This window comes from Pholcus phalangioides, unplaced genomic scaffold (genome assembly GCF_987345545.1).
Source record: "Pholcus phalangioides strain wild (caught in Gottingen) unplaced genomic scaffold, Ppha-v1.0 ptg000015l_1, whole genome shotgun sequence".
NCBI classification, from domain to species: Eukaryota; Metazoa; Arthropoda; class Arachnida; order Araneae; family Pholcidae; genus Pholcus; species Pholcus phalangioides.
Window position 1 is genome coordinate 25,053,415 of NW_028301608.1, and position 20,936 is coordinate 25,074,350.

A 20,936-nucleotide genomic window follows, 5' to 3' on the forward strand; every position below is an offset into this window, starting at 1 on the left:
CAGAAAACTAAATCCAACAGAGTTTTTGCAATGATTAATTATCATTATTATGAATTGTTAATTAATTTATAATAATGTAGACAGTTTTTCTCTCAAATTTTGAAGAAAAAAATTGTGGCAGCATCGTGGCCACGATGCGATTCATTTCTTTCATTTCTTGTGTGAATCAATATGAAGATAATCACTATAGTGAGAGCTGTAGCTGCTCCCTATGGCCTCGCTTCGCTATGTTTGCGATTGAGCGAATGATTCCCCCAAACCCCTCCAACTAGCAGTCAAATAGTGCATGTCTTCAAGAACAATACAAAAGAACTGATATTAGAACATGATAATATACAGTTAATTACTAAATTATGATTAATAATTAACAAGTGTCATGATGGTTAATTGATTCATTAAAAATTACTGAATTATAATTATTAAATAATTATAAGTATAGTGGACAGTTAATTTTGTTGTAATTAAATACACAAATTTCAATCACCAAACTTGTTTATAAAATTTATATACAAAGCATTCAAATTATAGTTCCACTGTACCGAGTGTAAAGATTTATAATTTTTGTGCAGCTATATATTTCCCAATAGAAAATATTTTTAGGTGTTCTCCTTTCAATCTTTCATTACTAAAGGATTGGTTGTAAAATGTAAAATATACAAATATACCTCATCACAGAAGCCTTGGACGGAAGGTAAGTGGCAATGTTAAATTAACTCATGTTTTGAGTAATTTAAAGTTTGAAATGCAGATCATAATACTAATGTCTATGAATGGAATAGTTTCAATGAGTATGTTTGATAATGTATGCATGTTAAGTTCATAAATGGGAGAGACCTTAAAAGATATGGCATCTGGCATATATTATTTTGGAGCAACAGACTAGTTCATAAAAATATGTCAGTTTGTAAAATCGATTGTTGTACATGTGAAATGTTCAACGAAATTTTTTTATCAGAAAAAACAATCCCTGAACAAAAAAATTTATTCAAGTTAACACACACATAATGGACTGGTAAAAATTTAGATACATAATTTCTTTTAATTTATTAAAAATAAAATACCTCATATACTTGTGCACAAGCAGAGTTCAAAAATTTGTTCCTAAATTGGGGGGTTCTGCTTATACCAGGGATTCTCAAATTTTTTTCCACCTGCTGCATCCCTTACCATAATCAACGCTTATCTGCAGCTCCCCAGTACACTTTAACAAGGAATCTCTTAGAAAAACCTTTGTTAAGCCACTGATACGTGGCGCCTCTGACAAAGGTTGGTGGTGCACCAAGGCGTTGAGCTGCAGTTTAAGAACCCTAGCTTATTACATTAACACAAATCAATTCATAACTACTTCAACACATTATGGAATGAATATCTGACACATAAGATTGTCTGAGAATGATGTCACTCTCCGCTATCCATACGAAAGTTTTAACAGCTGGCTGATACGAAGACATCTACAGGAAAGAAAGAAAATTCATCTGTCCTTGCGGGGAATCGAACCCACATCCTCTCACTTTCCGGGTGAGACCACTAGACTACAAAGGCAACAAATATCTCAATCTTTCCCAGGGCAGATGAATTTTCTCTCTTTCCTATATATATCCTCAAATCAGCTAGCTGTTAAAAACCTTCACATAATATTGTAGTAACAATTGTGGCAAAAACATGTTTGCAAAACACTTGCCTCAAACAATTTTTTTTAATGATCGATCACACATTTTCAATAGCTAGTGACAAACATTGATAGCAAGAGTATTGTGAAAAATAAAAATTGTATTCAAAAAGTTTATTCAGAATTACTCACCTTAATAAAAGATATTGGTATAGTTTGTTTTGATTTACTATAATGCCTAGCAACTCTATAAACAGTTTCTTGCACATATTCCAGAACTAGATTCAGATAAACTTCATCTTTCTGCAAGGAAAATATATGTTTTATTTCAAAATAAAATGACAATAAGCAGCATCAGGGTTGACAAAAAAAAAGAAAAAAAATTTAGGCACATCAGCCGAATTTCTTAAGACCCAAGCATAGTGGAAAACTGTTAAAATGACCAAAATATATATTTTTCAACTTGTGTGGGACTTAGTTAATTTCTTTCATGCTGACAGTCTTTTCCAGATATTGAAATATTTGGGTAAGGGTATTTTAAGTATTACATCAGCATTTGGGGGTTCCGATTTGCTGACTTTTAATGACGAGGGGGAAAGGGGGGTTTGAAGGCTGCTTACATCATCACCTTTTTTTGAATATATGAAATATTCTAAAGCTGACAAAATTTTGCTGACAAGGGGGAGGGGGATCAAAAAATGCTAAAAATTTGCTGATGTAATACTTGAATGACCCCTAAACCTCATATACTCTATTTCAGTAGAAAATTTTAAAATCCATAGAAAATAAAAGCTTCAGAAAATTTTAGGTGTCAATACTAAATTTTGAACCATCATGATGGTGCCAGGAATTAGGCCCTGACACTTTGTTTGGTCAAATAGAATTTGTCTGGAATTTTTACTGAAGTTATTGAAGCAAAGCACAAAACTGGGGGAAATAATATATACAACCTACCTTTTCACCACTAGAATAAAAGAAGTACTTCAGCTTGACTATATTGCAGTGATCAAGTTTTCGCATAATTTGAAGTTCTCGATTCTAAACAAGATGAAATCAAATTTCAGCAAAATCTATGTTTGTGTGTGTATATACATATATATATCGCACACCTGCACATATAATATAGTTAGTGTAAACATACACAACCACGCCAAACAAAATAAAATCACTTAATAATTACATTCATGTACTCATCACACCAAAAATTTTGTCATTTGATCCTCATCATATGGAGAAGATTCACTTACTAAAAATTTCTCAAGCTCAACAGGAGAAGGGGGGACTATATGTTCAACTGTATATACATTGCAGTAAAAAAAATTTTTGACTCAGTATTCACATGGAAAATAACCTAGCAAAGAGAAGCTTTTGCACCTATAGGACCTGTAGTATGTTTCATACCTAGGTTAGACATACATCCAGTATTTGGTCACACATCAGTGACCTTTTGCTTAGCATGGATCAGTGGTGATTTGACATGTTGAAAATAGCCCACTTTTGTCACAAAGAAATATGGTGTCAGTGGTGGGGTATAAGCGGATATATCTATCAGCTTCACGGTTCCCGACCTTTTACACTTTTGTCACAACTTTGAATTTAAATTCTGAGATATAGCTTATACGCTTTCATTTGGCAGTCATTTTTATAAAAATCAGGTCAGTAAACCAAATGATAAATCTATCTACATTTCAAGTGACACATTGTGAGAAAAAAAGACAGGTGACATGACCTCCACAACATGGTCAGCATTCCAGTAGTTCAGGGATTGGTCAGCATTCCAGTAGTATGTAATCTGTTCACTTGAGCTCATTGAAATACCAGGCTAACTCATTCCCCATCTTTGAGCAAAAGCATGGCCTCACTTGTGGCTATAGCTGATCGCTGTCCCCTGTCCTGTTGTTTTTTTTGTTTTTTTTTATGAATTTCCAAAACATCACTTGGGATGGCAAACCAGTTTTTTGCTCAAAGATGGACAAGTCTGCTGCCTTATGGTTCACACCAAAGCTGGGGATGAAGTCCGTGGGTGATCTCCTTCATGCAGACCTGTCAACCTCCAGAAGGTAAAAATCCTTCAATAGTACAACTTTCAATATTAACAATCACTATAATTTTCTTACGAAAATCTGGCAATTTACTTGAATAATCGGCAGACATGCCTTTGAAAATTTTAAAAAATTTTATGGACATAATAAGAATCAAGATAAGAAGTAAAACATAAGGTGGCATAGAAAGCACAAAACATTTGTCAAAGTATTCTAAATATCCAGTTTTTTCAACTATACTTCTGTGAATTTCTGATATTTGCTAGACATTTTTGTTATGTTAATCATTTTTTTCATGAAACAATTCCAATTGATCGGGATTTGTAGAAGCCCTCAATTTCCTTCCCATAGACAATTTTCGCCAATGAATTTAGAATTTTTCCCACACAACTGGCGATGTCCCATATTTCCTGGTATATAGACCCCAATTTTTTGTAATTTCCACTATGAAATATGGTCAGCGTAGCAATATATAGAGAAAATATGGTGATTGAATCATCTATGAGCTGTTTTAAGATTAACACACCATAAAAAAATGTTCTGAATGTGAATGGGCATGTTTGTTTACATTAATAGGTTTAGACAGCTTCGACCACGTTTCATACAGGCTACAGCGCCTGGAGTCTAGGAGGTGCTATGTGTGTGCGTGTCACAAGAGCTTTTTCATGTAATGGTGACAGGAGTAGTTTTTAAAAAAATTATTTTTATTATCATTTATTTTAAGTTGATGGCAATAATTGAAAACCGGGAATATAAATTCATAATCCAGAAGCTCTGAGAATGTTCTGAAATCCAGCATTGCCAGGCTGAATCTGGAAAGTTGGCGGCTCTGTAAATGGTGTGTATGGAATTCACATTCCTGCTCTAACATTTAAAAAAAAACTGTCATTTTTTTAAATCAAACCTTATTCCAACCTCCGGAAACAAGGCTACTATTTAACAAAAAAAAAAATGTTTTCTTTGTTCCTGGTTAGAAGTTATTTCTGTGTTTGCTTAGACTGAATAATTATGAAAAAATTGTGATTATTTCCTCCCTCATACTTTGCTTTTATGATAAGGGGAATCAATTTGTGAATCAGTCATTTGCCATTGGCTAATCAGGTGACTAGAATAATGAAATTGGCAAAAGCCAATTGATAAACCCATTGATAATCATTTTAAAAGCTGCAAATAACTTTCAGAATATAAGACATATTTTGTTCGGTTCACAGAATAAGGCAACAACATTTCAGAGAAAAATAAAATTGAAGAGTAAAAATAAAAGATAGGATTTTTTTTCTATCCTTTTTCTTATATACGCTTTTTTTTTTTTACAAAGAACAGGGTTTCTCTAATCTCCATGTGTTCTACCTGATATAAATGCTCCAAGTTCAGAATTCCTTGGTGAAGGTGCTCTTTGAGTAAACACCCATGCTTTCTTTGACTGTCAAGAACATGAAGGATGTGATACGCCACTTCAAGCTCAAGATGAGATTTTTGGTTCTCTAATAACCTAGGAACCCAATAAGCATGTAAAAAAAAAATGTTGCAAGCTTATTTTTCAGTCTTCAAGTTTTTTTTTGGAAGTTCCTTGTGTTCCAAATTCTTTACTCCAATCCAATAAAACCCTTCTTTTAATCTTTGCCACAGAAAACGTGGAGAACACGTGTCTTAATGCTGCTGATTTCTCATCTAGGGATGTGAGAAATTATTTAATGAGACCAATTTTTATGTATAATGGTGGGAATTAGTACTTTTTGGAGATCAATCATGTGAAATAAGCAATATATTAGTTTTTTTCAAATTAACATCGTGTGGCACAATGCCAGCAAAAGAAAGGGGTATGACTCCAATTATACCGTTGGATATATAGCTTCAGCTTTTGTTCTGAAATCAGCTTTTGGAGTAACTTTGGTTTTGGTGACGAGAGGCAATGTGACCCAGATTTGGAGATGATTGACTGTATAAGATTATAAGATTCATAAACAAGAGACCAGGGTTCATGTCCCCGCGGAGGCACAGATGAATTTTCTTTCTTGTAATCACACACACACACACACACCTCTACAAATCTCCAGTATTTCGATGAATCTTGTATTAACAGGTGGAGAGGACATTTCTATATACAGGTGGCCATCTGGTGCCTATGTCATTCACAAGCTATTAGTTGATTGCTGCCGCCGTCCATGTACGGAGCCTTTCAACATATATATATGCTCCAAGGTTGAAATATTCTATCTGTTTCCATAGCTTAGTTGGTAGAGCACTCGTCCGGCAAACGAGAGACTGGGATTAGAGTCCCCGTGGGGGCAGAGATGAATTTTCTTACTTGTAATCATCACACACATCTTCACAAATAACCAGTCTTTCAATGCATCTTGTATTAACAAGTGGAGAGGACATTTCTAAATACAGGTTGACTGTACGTTCGGCTTTAGTTTTCACGAAATATCATAGCTGCCAACTTTTGAAAATGAAAATTCTGGAGATTTTCACGCAAACCCGTATTTTATGCTAAAACCACTCCCTAATAAATACAATAGGGATTTTTCCAAATAAAATAGGGATTTTCCAAACATAAAAGTTAAAGCGTAGGGACTAAAATCCTTATTCAAAAACTGAAGTCAAATTAAAATAAGGATTTTACACACATGGAAGTTAAACCCTTGGGAATAAACTTCCTACGCAAAAAACAAGTGAAATTGGAGGCCAAAACTTCAATGATGTAAAAATAAATATTGTGTTCAATCAGAAACACTGTGAACAAACATTCGGCGCGAATGACCCCAAAATCATCGGAAGATGAAGGAAAACACCGTCAATTTTTGAAGAACACTGACTTTTTGTGACACTTGCTTGATGTTTCTTTTTCATTTCACGAGTGATGATGGCAGTCTTTCCATGACCGATGTTTATGTCCGTAACACAACTTGTACAAAAAGGAAAAGTCGGCCCTCTTCTGGAACGTTTGATGAAAGGAAATTCATCGGAATAAGTATCTTTAAAATTGATTAAATATGTTTTTGCTTATCATTATTCATGCTTTGTTATATCGCACGTACGTAACTTCAACAAAAGAAATTTTGACCATATGCGCGTCACTATAATCTTCAATTATTATCCAGGACTATTGGCTGCTAAGTCATTTCCCGGCAGGATAAGACAAACAACTTTCTTGTTACCATCAGAGGGTTTGTAAAACTTCCTTAAAAAGAGAATTTACCCATTTACGACGTGTGACGTCATTTCGAAAGGGAAAAAAAAGAGGCTTCATGCCCGACAAGAAATTCCTTAAGGATTGTTTTCATAAGCGGGGATTTTTTTTAATGAAGTAGAAAATTTTTAGGGACAATTAGGGATTTTTGTGATTTTTGTAAAAATTCGGGAGATTTAAGAACTTTTCGGGAGGTTGAGCAATGAAGCTAAAATTCGGGAGATTCCCGAAAAATTCGGGAGACTTGGCAGCTATGAAATATGGTCACCTTTTTGCACCCACTGAAATCAATATCTACTTTACGGCACACCAACTCTAGTCATATGTCGCCATACAGCAATTTCCAACCAGTGAAGTTGCGCAGGTTAACCGTTTGAGTCCCAGGGGGTATTGAAAAAACAATGTCGAAGAATCCCAAACAGCGCAAGCGCACTTTCTGTAAATGAGTATGAAAAGACCCAAGCAGCGCGATAGTGCTTTGTTTATTTTACATCAATGAATCCCAATCGGAGCAATAGCGCTTCTTGTATTTGTTAGGTAACGCGATTCTCGTCTTTTTCTCATCGCTCCATCACATTTATTGCAGTTTAAATTGTTTGTTCATAACACAAAAATATTGTTAATTTGTAATTCGTTATTTTATAAAATACATCTGCATTATTACATATGCATACTGTAAATTTATAAATATTTCAAGTTTTGTTCGATAAAAATTATTGAGAAGATAACAATGAAATAAAAAAATTTATTTTGTAATGTATTATTGCATTATTATAGTATTATCCTACCTATTGTAAAATGTACTATTTACATTAAAAAGAGCTGTGTGATGTACTTACGTCAGTAAATCTGAGCGGGCGACTTCAACAATCGGTAACGCACCGTCAGTTGTCCACAATGTTCGAAATGTACTGGGTTTTCTCTACATAAAATCTCAACAGCGCGATCGCGCTGCTTGGGACTCAAACGGTTAAATCAATAAACTGGCAATGAATGAACTAACTAACTAATGAACTCAAGGGGGAAAACTCTGCTATTTTTGCATATTATTTTGTAAGATACTTCCTTACCACTCACGTGATCCTGATTTGCAGGATTGAAGCTGGTCACCTAGGAACAAAAATCATGTTACATAATGTAATACAGCGGCAGTTTTTTAGTGGGTAATCCATGGATTTGACACAGGAAATTACAGTAACTGTGAATAGTGTAATATATAAAACATTGTGAATGTTTTCCTTACTAGTAAAATGAAAGGAACTTTTGGGGAACTTAATATAGAGATGCATATGTGTGAAGATTCACATTAAAAAAAAAAATGTGTTTTTCATCTCACGCATCTCATACAAACCCAAATAAGTACAAAAATTTTATAACTGTCTGACACAAAAAAATATGACTTACCTTGAACCTCTTATCTTGAAGTACTTTTTTGATAGCAACAAACTCCCCAGTGTTAACTAGTCGAGCCTGATACACCACTCCAAACGAACCATTCCCTATTACCTTGGTATCGACATAGGACACTTCTTGAGGTCTGTCGGGTCCTTGTCCGGGAGTTGCCACAACAGTGATCACTTTCCCGCTATCTTTAACCATACCTATATAAAATAAGTATAATCCATCTGTACATCACAATTGCAAATGTGACGAACACAAAAAATTTTCTACCAAATAATTATTATAATTTTTTAGTAGAGGGGAGGGAGAAAAGCATGAGTCTCAAACAACAAAGTTCAATTTCCATCATGTTTTCTATAACTCTTTTGGAACATTGGATAGCTACGTTCAGGACTCGGGACAACATACCTGTAGGGGCTAGTGTGAAATTTCCGATATGAAAATGTTAAAAGAAGCCTGTAAGGTTCAGGAGAAAAGAGGTTGGAAAAAGGCCGAGGAGAAACAGGAGTCGCGAGAGAGGGAAACGAAAACGATTAGAGACATTCGAAAAGAGGGGTAGTGTAAAAGTTTGTACCGAAGAGACAGGACGGTTTCGTGGAGGTGTTGGATAATAAATTAAATAAAGTGTTGTTTTCTTCCTTTTGGGAGTCTAGAATCCAGTTATTTCGCCCTGGAATCGTAGTGGAGGTACAGCCGAGGACCTACGACCGATAGGAAATCGGGGGAAACTTTACTGGCGCAGTCGACAGGATGAGGTCGTAGCTTCAACGACTCAAGATTGCGAGCTGAATTCGAAGAAGAGTGTCCTAGCGACGGTGGAACCACCCGGTTCGTATAGAAGGATAGTAGCAGCGTCAAGCACCCACGCTGTTTTTTTTTCGTGAAGTCAACCCGACAACCGGTGCTGAGAGGGGCAATCCTGCCCAGGCAAAAAGGAGCAAGTGTTGTACGGCGGTATCGAGACCATAAATAAAGATGGCGTATTTGGCAAAGGGGAACAAGGAGGATCTGGAGACCATGGCCGCCAACTTGGGGTTAGAAGTCCGACCGGAGTTCAACTTAATGCAGCTAGTGAGTACCATACAGGAAAGTGAACTGTACAACGAAGCGACGTGCAGAGAGATGCTGAAAACGATCATAGGCAATAGGAAAGAAAGAGAAGAGATGGAGGAGAGGCGTAGAGAGAAAGAGATGGAGGAAAGGCGTAGAGAGAAAGAAATGGAGGAGAGGCGTAGAGAGAAAGAGATGGAGGAGAGGCGTAGAGAGAAAGAGATGGAGATGGAGGAGAGGCGTAGAGAGAAAGAGTTGGAGGAGAGGCGTAGAGAGAAAGAGATGGAGATGGAGGAGAGGCGTAGAGAGAAAGAGTTGGAGGAGCGGCGTAGAGAAAAGGAGATGGAACATGAACTCGAAAGACTGAGGATCGAGACAGGAGTCAGAAGAGAGGAGAATAATCAAGCTGGGCGCGGCAGAACCCCCAGCCGGGATTTCCAGAACATGATGCAAAAGTTCAGAATGGAAGAAGACATAAGTCTGTACCTGGTGCTGTTCGAGCGGCAAGCTCGTCGCGCGGCCCTGACACGGGAAGATTGGTTAGCTGAGCTCTTGGGACTTCTTCCCTACGAGATGAACCAGTTAATTGCCCGCGAGCCGGAAGAGCAAGTACAGGACTATAATCAAGTTAAGGAATTGTTATTGCGGAGATTCAAACTCACCCCAGAGAAGTTCCGACAGATGTTTTCTTCGCGCCACAAGAATCAAGAGGGCACCTGGAGAGATTTCTACCACGAACTGTGTACCTATTTTGATGGATGGACGGAGGCTTTGGGGGTCACGACGTTTGAGCAACTAAGAGATTTAATCATCAGCGATCAAATGAAAAAACGCGTTCCAGCAGATTTTAAGGAACACTATCTGGACGAATGGAGTGATATGGTGTCACCAAGTGAGCTATCGGAGAAACTAGATAGATTCGATGATGTGAAGAGGACTCTGAAGACACCCTTTCCTAGTGACAGGACAAGAACCCCAGGACCGGTTCATCAAAATCCGAGATGGAAAGCCAACGGAAACCAGAGGCTTCAGGGTGAGTCCTGCCCACCTAAGGCGACGATGGGTTCGAATTCCAGAGAGAGAGCTGCAGTCACTTGTTACGCGTGTGGAGCAGAAGGCCATATAGCAAGGTTTTGTCCTGCAAGAGGCCAGCAGGAGCCATTGAGTCGGGCCCAGGTGGACTCTGTCCAGACAGAAGAGGGGGACACGATTGAAGAAACCACAGTTCTAACAGCACATATCACGGTGCCGGCAGCTGGTGTTGGTGCGGACATTGACACACCGCAGACCGTGAGTTTGAAATGTGGTCAGAAGACAATAAGAGGCGTAGTTGATTCTGGGACCCAGATCTCAGTCGTTAGATCTGATTTGGTTGAGATCGACGACAGTGAAGGCGAGGGGAGAATAAGGATCAAGTCCGCATTTGGCGAAAGTGAGATAGCCCCTCTCAAAATATGTATGATGAAGATCAGCGACGGCAAACACGGATACGTGCCAATTACTTGCGCAGTGTCGAGGCGCTTGATAAATGAAATGTTAATATGTCCGACGGCATACGACGCACTCTTGGAAAATGTACCAGTTCCAAGTCCGATCAATGAGCCGAGCCGTAGGGACGGTGTGTGTACTTCATCTGCCGGTGGCAAACAGAAGGCCAACAACGGCAATAACAACGATTTTTGCATACCTAACGAAGAACTTGAAGAGAGGATCATATCCCAAGTCGAGAGCTACTTCACCAACTTCAACATTATGAAGAACAACTTTCTGCTGAAACAAATCCAGAGAAACAAGGAAGGCTACATCAGCCTGAGGTTGGTCTCATCTTTCAGGAAGGTCAAGACCCTGACCAAGGACTGGAGGGTCGTCCGGTACTGTCTCAGGAACTCGAACAAATTCCAAGTCAACGGAGGAGGCACTAAAGTGCGCTGTATTGTGCCCGTACCGGCTTGCGAGACCAGATGCGCTAAAATGACCCCGGTCTGCAACATGCCGTCCGAGGGAATGACACCCGAGTCAGTGTCGCAGTTTATATCAGAACACGGAGAAGTCGTCGACGTGGTAGTCGTCAATCGAGGATCTAGGCCACCGGATGTCTGTACGAGGCGCTGTCTCTGCGTCAACGGGAATATGGTGAAGAAGACGTTCGCCCTTATCAAGTGCAAGACCAATCGGGTCGCGTCCGCATCCGAGGGCAAGGCCTCGCAGCTCAAGAGGATGGACTCGAAACGATACGACGATGATCATGCTGTCAAAGGGAGGAGATCCGCACCGAACCGGTTCCCGGCTAGGCAGGAAACGTCCAAGCGATCGAACTGGCGATTGTTTTCGTGTCCATTTGCCAAAGGAATCAACAGAGCTACGAACCAGCAGTCGAAGACTGAGAAACCCAGAAGCCAACCGGCTAAATCTTCAATCGCCAACAACGGCGTGCCCAGGAATCAGGACAGGGAAAGGCCATCCTTCTCTTATGCCGGTGGTAACCACCACCCCATGAACTCTTGGACGAACAACCGTTATTTGCCATTCAAGGATGGTATGGCCGCCAAAGTAGTTGCTGCTGAACGATACAACGCTCGCCTACCAGATAGCGTCATGCGTTGGCCTGGCGGACCCGGAAGGGGGATATGCAAGGTAATGCCGACGCCCTGTCGCGGTAGCCGTGAGGAACCGAGTTACGCTCTTGAAGCATCATCATCATTTAAAAATGATGGATGTGCTTTTCGATGATGGGACGTGTAAGGTTCAGGAGAAAAGAGGTTGGAAAAAGGCCGAGGAGAAACAGGAGTCGCGAGAGAGGGAAACGAAAACGATTAGAGACATTCGAAAAGAGGGGTAGTGTAAAAGTTTGTACCGAAGAGACAGGACGGTTTCGTGGAGGTGTTGGATAATAAATTAAATAAAGTGTTGTTTTCTTCCTTTTGGGAGTCTAGAATCCAGTTATTTCGCCCTGGAATCGTAGTGGAGGTACAGCCGAGGACCTACGACCGATAGGAAATCGGGGGAAACTTTACTAAGCCCCTCACAGTTGACCTTGAAAACAAACAAACAATTTTCCGTTCTCCATTCAGAAATGACACGCCTGACACATACCATTATAGCATAAAACATGTGGTTGTTTTGCTTACACGACAATGAGGCAGGCCTACACCAGATATTTGTGTGTTTCTAGGGGGTGGTTTTAGCTCACCTGCCGCTCAGATGCAAAAACTCATATGTGCTGCCCCGAAAAATGTTTTTCCTTTCAAACTGAGCAAAACGAGGGTCTATCACTATCTATGGGCAATTTACTACCTAGTGATTCATACCAGAAGTGTAAGTGTGTGAAACTAAGTCTGAGTGCATGCGATTGATATTTAATGTTGTATCTGATTTTTCAGTGCCGCCATCTATATTTCAGAAATGAAGTGTAGTGACTGAATTACATTTTGTACAATTTGTAGGTCTGCTGCTCTCTGTGATGAGACTTTTTAAAGGGGAGATCAGCTTGCATTCTTGCCTCGAAGTTTAGAACCACAGAAAACCAACTTCAGCCAATAACCACTGTTGCAACGGTGGGATTTCAACCCGGGATCCAGCGATGCGGGTCTGTCACTATGACAACTCGACCACCACAGCCGCCTAAAAACGTTCTGGTGGGATGCTGAAAGGGCATTAGCCAAGATGACTCCAGGATAAACCTGATTTTTTTTACCCATCTAAAACTGCACGCCGTGTTTAACCAACAAAATGTACTTCGACTCATATGCCTTGCTAATAAAGAAACCGTCCTGTTTTTTGGTCCAGAATTATTTTATTGTTTTTAATTATAACAGATAACGTTTCCCACATTACATTGCTTATTGATGAGCCATCATATTTTCCTTCATTTTAGGATCGAACTTTTGATTATTCTAAATTTTTTTTTTAATATAGTTCAGCCTTGTTATAAAATACCTAGCCAAATAGCTAGACCACCACCTGCTGCGAGATGTGACGGCTGTGAAAGAAACAAATGTGAAACATTTGAACGGAAAAAAATATTCTAGGGTAGAAAGCATGAATGCTTTTAGAATCTAGGACCTCTCCAACGGGGGGGGGGGGGGGGGGGGGGACCAGTGCCACCTTAACACATGGGCCTCATAAAAATGAAATCTGGTCAAAATTTTCATTGGAAGCATGCAAATTGAGAAAGACAAATTTATAGCAAAGTGGGAGAGTCGAAAAATCCCTTTTTCTGAGACCCAAAAGCACTCTCAAGATGGCCTAAGACAGGATCAGGGCCCTACCAAGCCAGCTGCTTACCTACTCATTCACATACTTACTCTCTGATTATTCATAGTAACATTACCATGAGGACTTCTATGCAGTTAGGGCTGTGGGCATTAAAACAGCCCTGGACAACAAATTCAGTTGAATTCGGTTAAAGGAATATGAATTTTTTTACAGCAAGTCTTTGTGCGCAACTTTTAAGGGAAATCTGCATAGGCCTACATACGCTATACATTATCCTCGAATGGTTTGTTGAGATTTCTCATCCATGTGTACGGCTGCAACAAAATATTTCATCATGAGACAAGCAACACACACTAGATGACTGTTAAACTCGAGAGGACCTGCAAAGGAAGTGGAAGTGTGCAGGCATGCGAGTGATCAAAAGGAAAACCTATAGAGTATTTGAGCACGGGAATGACTTAGAAAGTGAGGGACCAGGTCAATGCGCACCAAAATACTGACCTGGTCAGTGATCAGCTAAAAAGAACTAAGAAAGTGTGCAAACATATGAATGGCCCAGAGAGCGACATAGAGAGCAAGGGACTTGGTCAGTGAGTGTCGAAAAGAGTAACCCCCAGAGCAAGAGACCAGGTCAGTAAGTGACCTAAAGTCACCCTTTGAGGGATCAGGTCTGTGAATGACCAGGAGTCACCTAGAAAGCAAGGGACCAGGTCGGTGAGTGACCTAGAGAGCAAAGAACTAGGTTAGCAAGAAACTAAATGAGTTGACCCCAAGAAAGTGTGGGGAAGCACGTGATTCACTAAGAGATAAAGGTATATTTACAGGGAGCAACAGGCTATAGCCTAGAGTGGCAAATTGAAAGAATGAGTGATCAAGAAAATTAGACTAGAATGGGAGAAGGGTGGGCCCTAGGGGCAAAACTATAAATCCAGCCCTGGGAAAGTGAGCATGTATAGGAGACCTAAGCACCATGGTGTGCCACAGATTGGCCAATTTCGATCCTACTTTTAGGTCAGTGATTTTTAAAACCAAAACATACATTAGAATGAGATATAATGAGCAATTTTGAGACAATGCAATTAGGAACAGTTTGCTCAATGGGTTCCTCGAGTTTACATTGAACACAGCTCTAGTTTACGGGGGTAAGAGACACATCAATAACTAGATCTTGCATAGTCGGACCTGCTTGCAATGAAGTCAGACAAATAAAGCAAAACTATTTGTAACATGCAAACCTCAACATATTTGTACTGACTTAAGGTGTTTCAGCAAAAAGAAATTAAATGCATGATACAGATTTTTCAATTTTCTGAGCATTCTTAAAATCGGTGTTGTGCTCCTGCATGATGGCAATAGACAATGTGCTGATCTCCATGGCGATCACCCAATGACATCGGGGAGCTGAACAGACGGGTTTGGAAAGCTGCCAGGAAAAAAAGATATGTTGCGTGTAAGTAGTAGTAAATTTCTCTCTGCTACCTCAGCATATGCGCTTTATTTTTCTCTTTCAGCGTTTGTTTTTATGATGTAAATAAATTAATCAATTGCATATATATACGAAACCATCTCACGGGACAACTGAGGATTGGCGGCACCAGAAATGTTACAAAAGAAACCTCATGGCAGAGGTTAATGCCGTAGTTATACTACTATTTAACACACGTGATGCTTCGTTATGATTCGTAAAGTGTAAAAGTATTTTCGAGTTAACTGTTCCGAAATCAATAGTGAAATCAAAAACAAAATACAACTAAATCATTGCAAATCTACATCCCGATAACATATCTCTAGTATGAGACATTGTGACGAACCCCCCCACCCCCAACTTTGGAGCTATGCAAAAAAAACTAAAGTTTGAACTAGTCACACATTGCAGTAAATCCTCATCTACACAACTTAGGAAACTGCTCGCATGTGAGCCATTAGAAGACCAGAATCCATTCGACAAAAATCTCAGTGAATTAAAATGAAGAGCGGAATCTTAGCATTTCAGATGAATTATTAACCAAACTTTTCCTGCAACAATTGCTAAAATCTACTCAATCTATACTTGCTGAAGTCAGCCTGCTAACCCTTGACAAAACGGCAGAACTGACTGACAAGATCCCAGAAGCAAGCCCATGGCATGTGAATGCCCTGGTTGTGTTGTAAATAAATCTCAATGGTAGGCCTGTATACACAGTTGAATGCCATAATAACAAACTTCGAGAGACTGGAGAAATCATTTCATTATAAAGGAATTACAGGCATTTGCATTGTTTTTATGTAAACTTATCTGGAGGAATTAGAAAAGTGTTCGTTAAAACGAGATTTTCTCCTATGACTGTATTCGACTGTGTGTGTGTGTGTGTGTGTGTGTGTGTGTATATATATATATATATATATATATATATATATATATATATGAAGCTGTCCCATGGAACAATTAAATATGAGACTAGAGTAATCACAAGGGGTCAAAATTTTAATTTAAATCTTACGTAATTAAATACATTAATGAAATTATTTTTTTATTCATGACATAATGGATGTTAAATGTTTTGCACTAAAATCATTTTCGTCTAATAAACATGCAAGATGTGATTCTTTTGTTTTACCAAGAACCCAGTTACTGAAATGTTTCTACATTCCTTTTCGTCTGATCATTTTAACACTGGAACGACAGATACCTGTCAGTCATTTTGACCGCAACAGAAAAAAAATCCTTAAAACAGTATCTACTCTGTCTTTTTTTACTTATTACTTGGCAGTATATTAATGAGTTTTTCAGAAATTCCTGAAGAGAGAGCGAGATAAAAAAAACAGTGAATAATCAAATCCTGTGCAATGTAAATTACAATCGCAGCGTGCACTGAATTAATTTAATTCATCAAATACATCAATGACATTCATTGGTGGAGTAATGAAATTTCATAAATTCTGACAGAAACTTTCTTGTTTGCAATTTCAATCTGGCGTGTGTGCATGGTACTTGAGATCTACATTTTCTCTGTTTAGGCCTACCAACTGCAGAATTATTTTTTTGCTAAGTCGAAAGCATAAAAGAATGGCTCCCGACATCATCCAGCCTGGCCCATAGGCTGGGATCTTTCGTGCCCCCCCCCCATGGCAAAATTACAGTGAGGGAAAAAAATGACAAGAATCATGTTGGCCACTGGTGACTAGAGTCCTGTCTATGGATAAAATCAAAATAAAACTAAAATATTAAAAAAATTAAAGATTCCTTTCATCATGAGGCATTGTACCAGTGAATGCAATGTAGTAAAAATGCAAAGACCCATGGAAACAGATTTTCCTTTGAGTGGTACAAAATGGGTACTGCGGCAAATCAAACAGCATGAAACATTAGTTATCTAAACATTAATGGTCGTATAAGGCTGTCCATTTCAGGATGTTTTGCAATCATATCAGTTAAAATATCCTTATTCCTGCTACATCACATAATTCCAACAACCTGACAAACCGTTAGGGTATAATCACATGTCAAAATATCTTTACAGTCAAAATGACTTTCTGTTGTTCTACTGTTTAAAAAAAAACCAGTTCATTCTATAGATCTGAACTTTTAGATTGTCAGTTCTCTCTCTAAAAACTTTTCTTCAATTCTTCTTTGCCTTTCAAAATCATAACTAGAAAACTTCCGAGAATCTTGAGTTGCTTTTATAACTCAGTTTTTTTCTATTTCTAGCTTTCAAACAACTATATAGCTTCAAATTTTGAAACAATGGACAGTGTTTTTATGTAGAAATTCACAAAAATTAACTCACACACGATAACAGCACCACAACCAATGTCTGGAACCTAGCTAAACATTGACAAATGGCTCCAACAGTGTTAGATTCGAAGCGATATTAAAAAAAAGCTCAGTATTTTTTTCCTTATAAAGGTCTTTTACAAACAAAATAGGATTTAACAGAGAAAAGTGAATCAAAAGAGGATTTTGCAACATATATGCAAAATGACCCAATTATGTCTTTCGGGAAAAGAAAAGGGGCATTGTTAGTTGTACCTACGCATTGTAAAAAGGTAAATTTACCAAAGAGATTTGTACAATGAAACCTATGTAAAGCGATACACTCTATAATGATAAACATGTCTATAACAATATTTTCTTCGATCCTGGTGGAATTACTATTTAATAGTGCAAATGCTCAAACTGTCTACAATGATAAACTGTCTACAGCAATATCATTTTAGACAGGTTTTACTGTATAAGATTGCAAACAAATTTGGGACAATGTGCATGAAAGCCAACTGAAAATTCATTACTGGGGTACTCTGCAGAAATCTGTGTTTGTCATAAGCAATCAAAATAAAGCACATAAGCTATAGGAAGTTCACAGGACATGGGGGGGGGGGGGGGGGGAACTTCGTTATATAGAAAATTTGTTATATCTGTGTTCATTAAAAACAAGTCTGACTGTACAGTGAACTCTCAATAATCTGGTCCAATCAGTAATCCAGGGTTTTAAGGCAGGGTTTTTCCGAGCATAAAAAGAAAACATGTCACTAAAGTTTATATTATTTAAATGGGCTTTTTCAATTGACTTTCAGCAATTCAGCCGTTTCGAATATCTGGCACACCCTGGTCTGATAGGTGCCTGATTATTGAGAGTTGAATATTATTATTGTTATTCGCTTATACAGAATTATTATTCCAGTTGACGTTCGTTGCAAGGACCTCCATCGTTCCACAAAAAATAACATTATACTGGAAGGTTGCTATATCAGAAGAAAAACATATAGCACTGTTGTTATATGAAAGCATTTGGAACTTTTGTGCCCATCGCTATAATGTAGGGTCATTATAATGAGCATCAACTGTATATAACAATATTATTATTTGCTATACAGAACTTATTGCTAAAGGGGATTTATTTCAACTCAAAAGGTTGCTATATTGTGCTTGAAAGCTGGTTGAAAATTTGACATAGGCAGGGCTTGACAAATTGCAAAAAAAAAAGATCTAGCCACCAGAACAATTTTTCAGGTGACAAACATTTTTTCCCCCACAAAAAGCAGGTCAAAAATAGTATTTCTTTTGGTTTTTCCATGACACCGTTGTCTTCGTTATTGATAGATACACTGATATAAATTCCAAAACTTAGTATTGTCCACAAAATTCCAATATAGTAATTACACATAGAAAATTTTAGCTGCCAATACTAATTTCTTAGTTGCCGTGGCGACCTAGCGCCTAGGATTTGTCCAGCAAGCCTGACTGTATTCTTACTCACTGTAGAGAACCTATTGCTTATAGTTATTTCAACTCAAGGTTGTTATATCATGCATGAAAGCTGGTTGAAAACTTGTTATAGGCGTACAGCGATACAACTGATGTTTGTCATAAGCAGGGTCGCAACTAGATACTTCATCAGCTGGAGCAAGTATGCATTTTGGCGCCCCTGTGTAAGGAGCAGTTAAAGGATGAATTCAGCACCCGGGCCACAAGACCTTGCTACATCCTAGTTGCAGCCCTGGTCATAAGCAATCAAAACGGCATAAATAAGCTATAGTAAATTCACGGGCAAATGGAAAACCTTCGTTACATGTGAAAATTCATTACAACCATGTTCATTACAAGCGCAAGCCCCACTGTATTACAATTCGCTATAGAGAACCTATCGCTTTTAAGGGACTCATTTCAACTCAGGGTTTTTACTTTCAAAAAGGCACACATATAACTATTATAAACTATAGAGAACCTATCACTCTAGAGGGAGTTTTTTATTTAAGGTACTGACTTTGGGAATTTGTAGATAGTACACTAATTTTCAAGGCACTCGAAAGGTCATGTTTGTGTTTCGACTTGATGTTACCTTCGGAGGCGAACGGCGTAGCTCTCGTTCTTCCACTCATGATAATATATATATTATGTTAATATATATATTATATACACTTTTTGTCCTTTGAACGCGGGGAGGAAAAAAAAAAAAACGAGCAATCCTAGATTGTCTTGAGGGGGGAAAAAACACACTATTTCGCACTTGGATCACATCTTTTTTAAAGAAAAATAAGCGGAGCTTGGATTAGCATGTAATAATTCACATGACGACGCCAACAGCCTTTGGTGGCGATGATCAGCTGAACACTACTATCTCTCTCTCTCTCTCTCTCGCGATGACTCTCGTCGTCGTCGTCGTTCTCTCTTTCCTTCTTCTTTTCTGATGAATCAAGGATCGATCACATTCTCGACGATGTCATCAAATGATAACTCCGATCACCGAAACGATCATCGGATCGTCTGCATTTTTTTTTCCGCTCATTAGAAAAACAAAAATTCGTAAATAAAAATTATAAGACGCGACCGAGAGAAAAAAAAAATCGCACAGAATCTGCAACTTCAGACAATGACCCTGCCCTGAACTCTTACGTCACTGCCGTCACATACGGTAGCTGATGCCACATTTATATAGCGAAACTGTAAGAATTAATAATTTTTTTTTTTTTTCAAGTTTAAAAAATAATAATAAGTATCGTTAGAAAAATTTAACAAGACAAGAAAATTTTTTGGAAACTCTAATTTATTTCATTTTCAGGGATGATGCTATTTATATAGTCGGGATTCGAAAATGTATGTTAGTGTGTATGCTTTGAAGCACAAGTAACCTTTCTCGTTTTCAATGTTTAAGTATATTTTTCGTTTTTATTTTTAATGATGTACTATGCAGTAAAATTTCTCTTGAATGGCTGTTAAAATGAAATTATAAACTGGATGTTTTCGGTTGAATGGGCCTTGATAGTGGCAAGATGACTGTAATGCATGAGTCATAAAAGTGAGGAAGGAAGTGATGTATGATGTTCTGACCATATTATCTATATTTTAATAGGGCCATCTCGTATTTAAGTTACCATTTGTTGGTTATCCTCCTCCTCCTCCTCTTCCTAACCATATGATGGCCCACCGCTCTGTCTGAATGAAGGGATGTACTCAGGTGGTCGATGAAGACCTGGTCTTGATCCTGGAATGCTTGATCCCTGGTCGTGCTTTCATGTCATGGGCGGAGATACGAGGGGAGGGGGCCCATGCGTAGAGGGTGGAGTCGACTGATCTAATGTATCTATGAATTGACATCATCATCGTGCCCCCCAGCAATAATGATCGTACCCCCCCCCCCAGACTTCCAAGTCTATCTCCGCCTATGGTTCATGTGTAATGCTTGTTATAGTGCTGCCATTTACTCGCACACATTCCTCTAAGGAATTTTTAGCGAATTGGCCCATGTCGGACCGTGTTGTGTGAGTGAGGCATGGCACTGACGTATTTCTGTTGTTGAAGTTGGCTTTTTCGTGTTCTTGCTAATGCTACCATCTCTGTTTCGTATTTTGAAGTAAAGATGGTAAATGTTTGAATTTTTCATATTATGTACGTATCGTGTTAAAGGTCTGCTCTCTCCGGACAGACTTTTTCGAATGGGAGACCGGC

The 20,936-nt window shown here is 38.5% G+C and overlaps 1 protein-coding gene across 2 annotated transcripts in view; it reads right to left on the bottom strand.

Annotated features, from left to right (window-relative positions):
• LOC149075729 (glycogen synthase kinase-3 beta-like) overlaps positions 1 to 19,894 on the bottom strand; it is a 34,128-nt gene extending 14,234 nt beyond the window's left edge. Inside the window, exons 1-4 of one of the 2 annotated variants that reach the window (XM_089243238.1) lie at positions 19,330 to 19,894; positions 8,249 to 8,445; positions 2,564 to 2,647; positions 1,802 to 1,912 (exon numbers count right to left, since the gene is read on the bottom strand). In XM_089243238.1, the coding sequence (XP_089099364.1) occupies positions 1,802 to 1,912; positions 2,564 to 2,647; positions 8,249 to 8,445; positions 19,330 to 19,369 (432 nt within the window). In that variant the 5' untranslated portion in view covers positions 19,370 to 19,894. Of the gene's footprint in view, positions 1 to 1,801; positions 1,913 to 2,563; positions 2,648 to 8,248; positions 8,446 to 19,254 lie in introns of both variants that reach the window. The other variant, XM_089243237.1, reaches the window with a different exon arrangement.
• Positions 19,895 to 20,936: the final 1,042 nt, after the last annotated feature.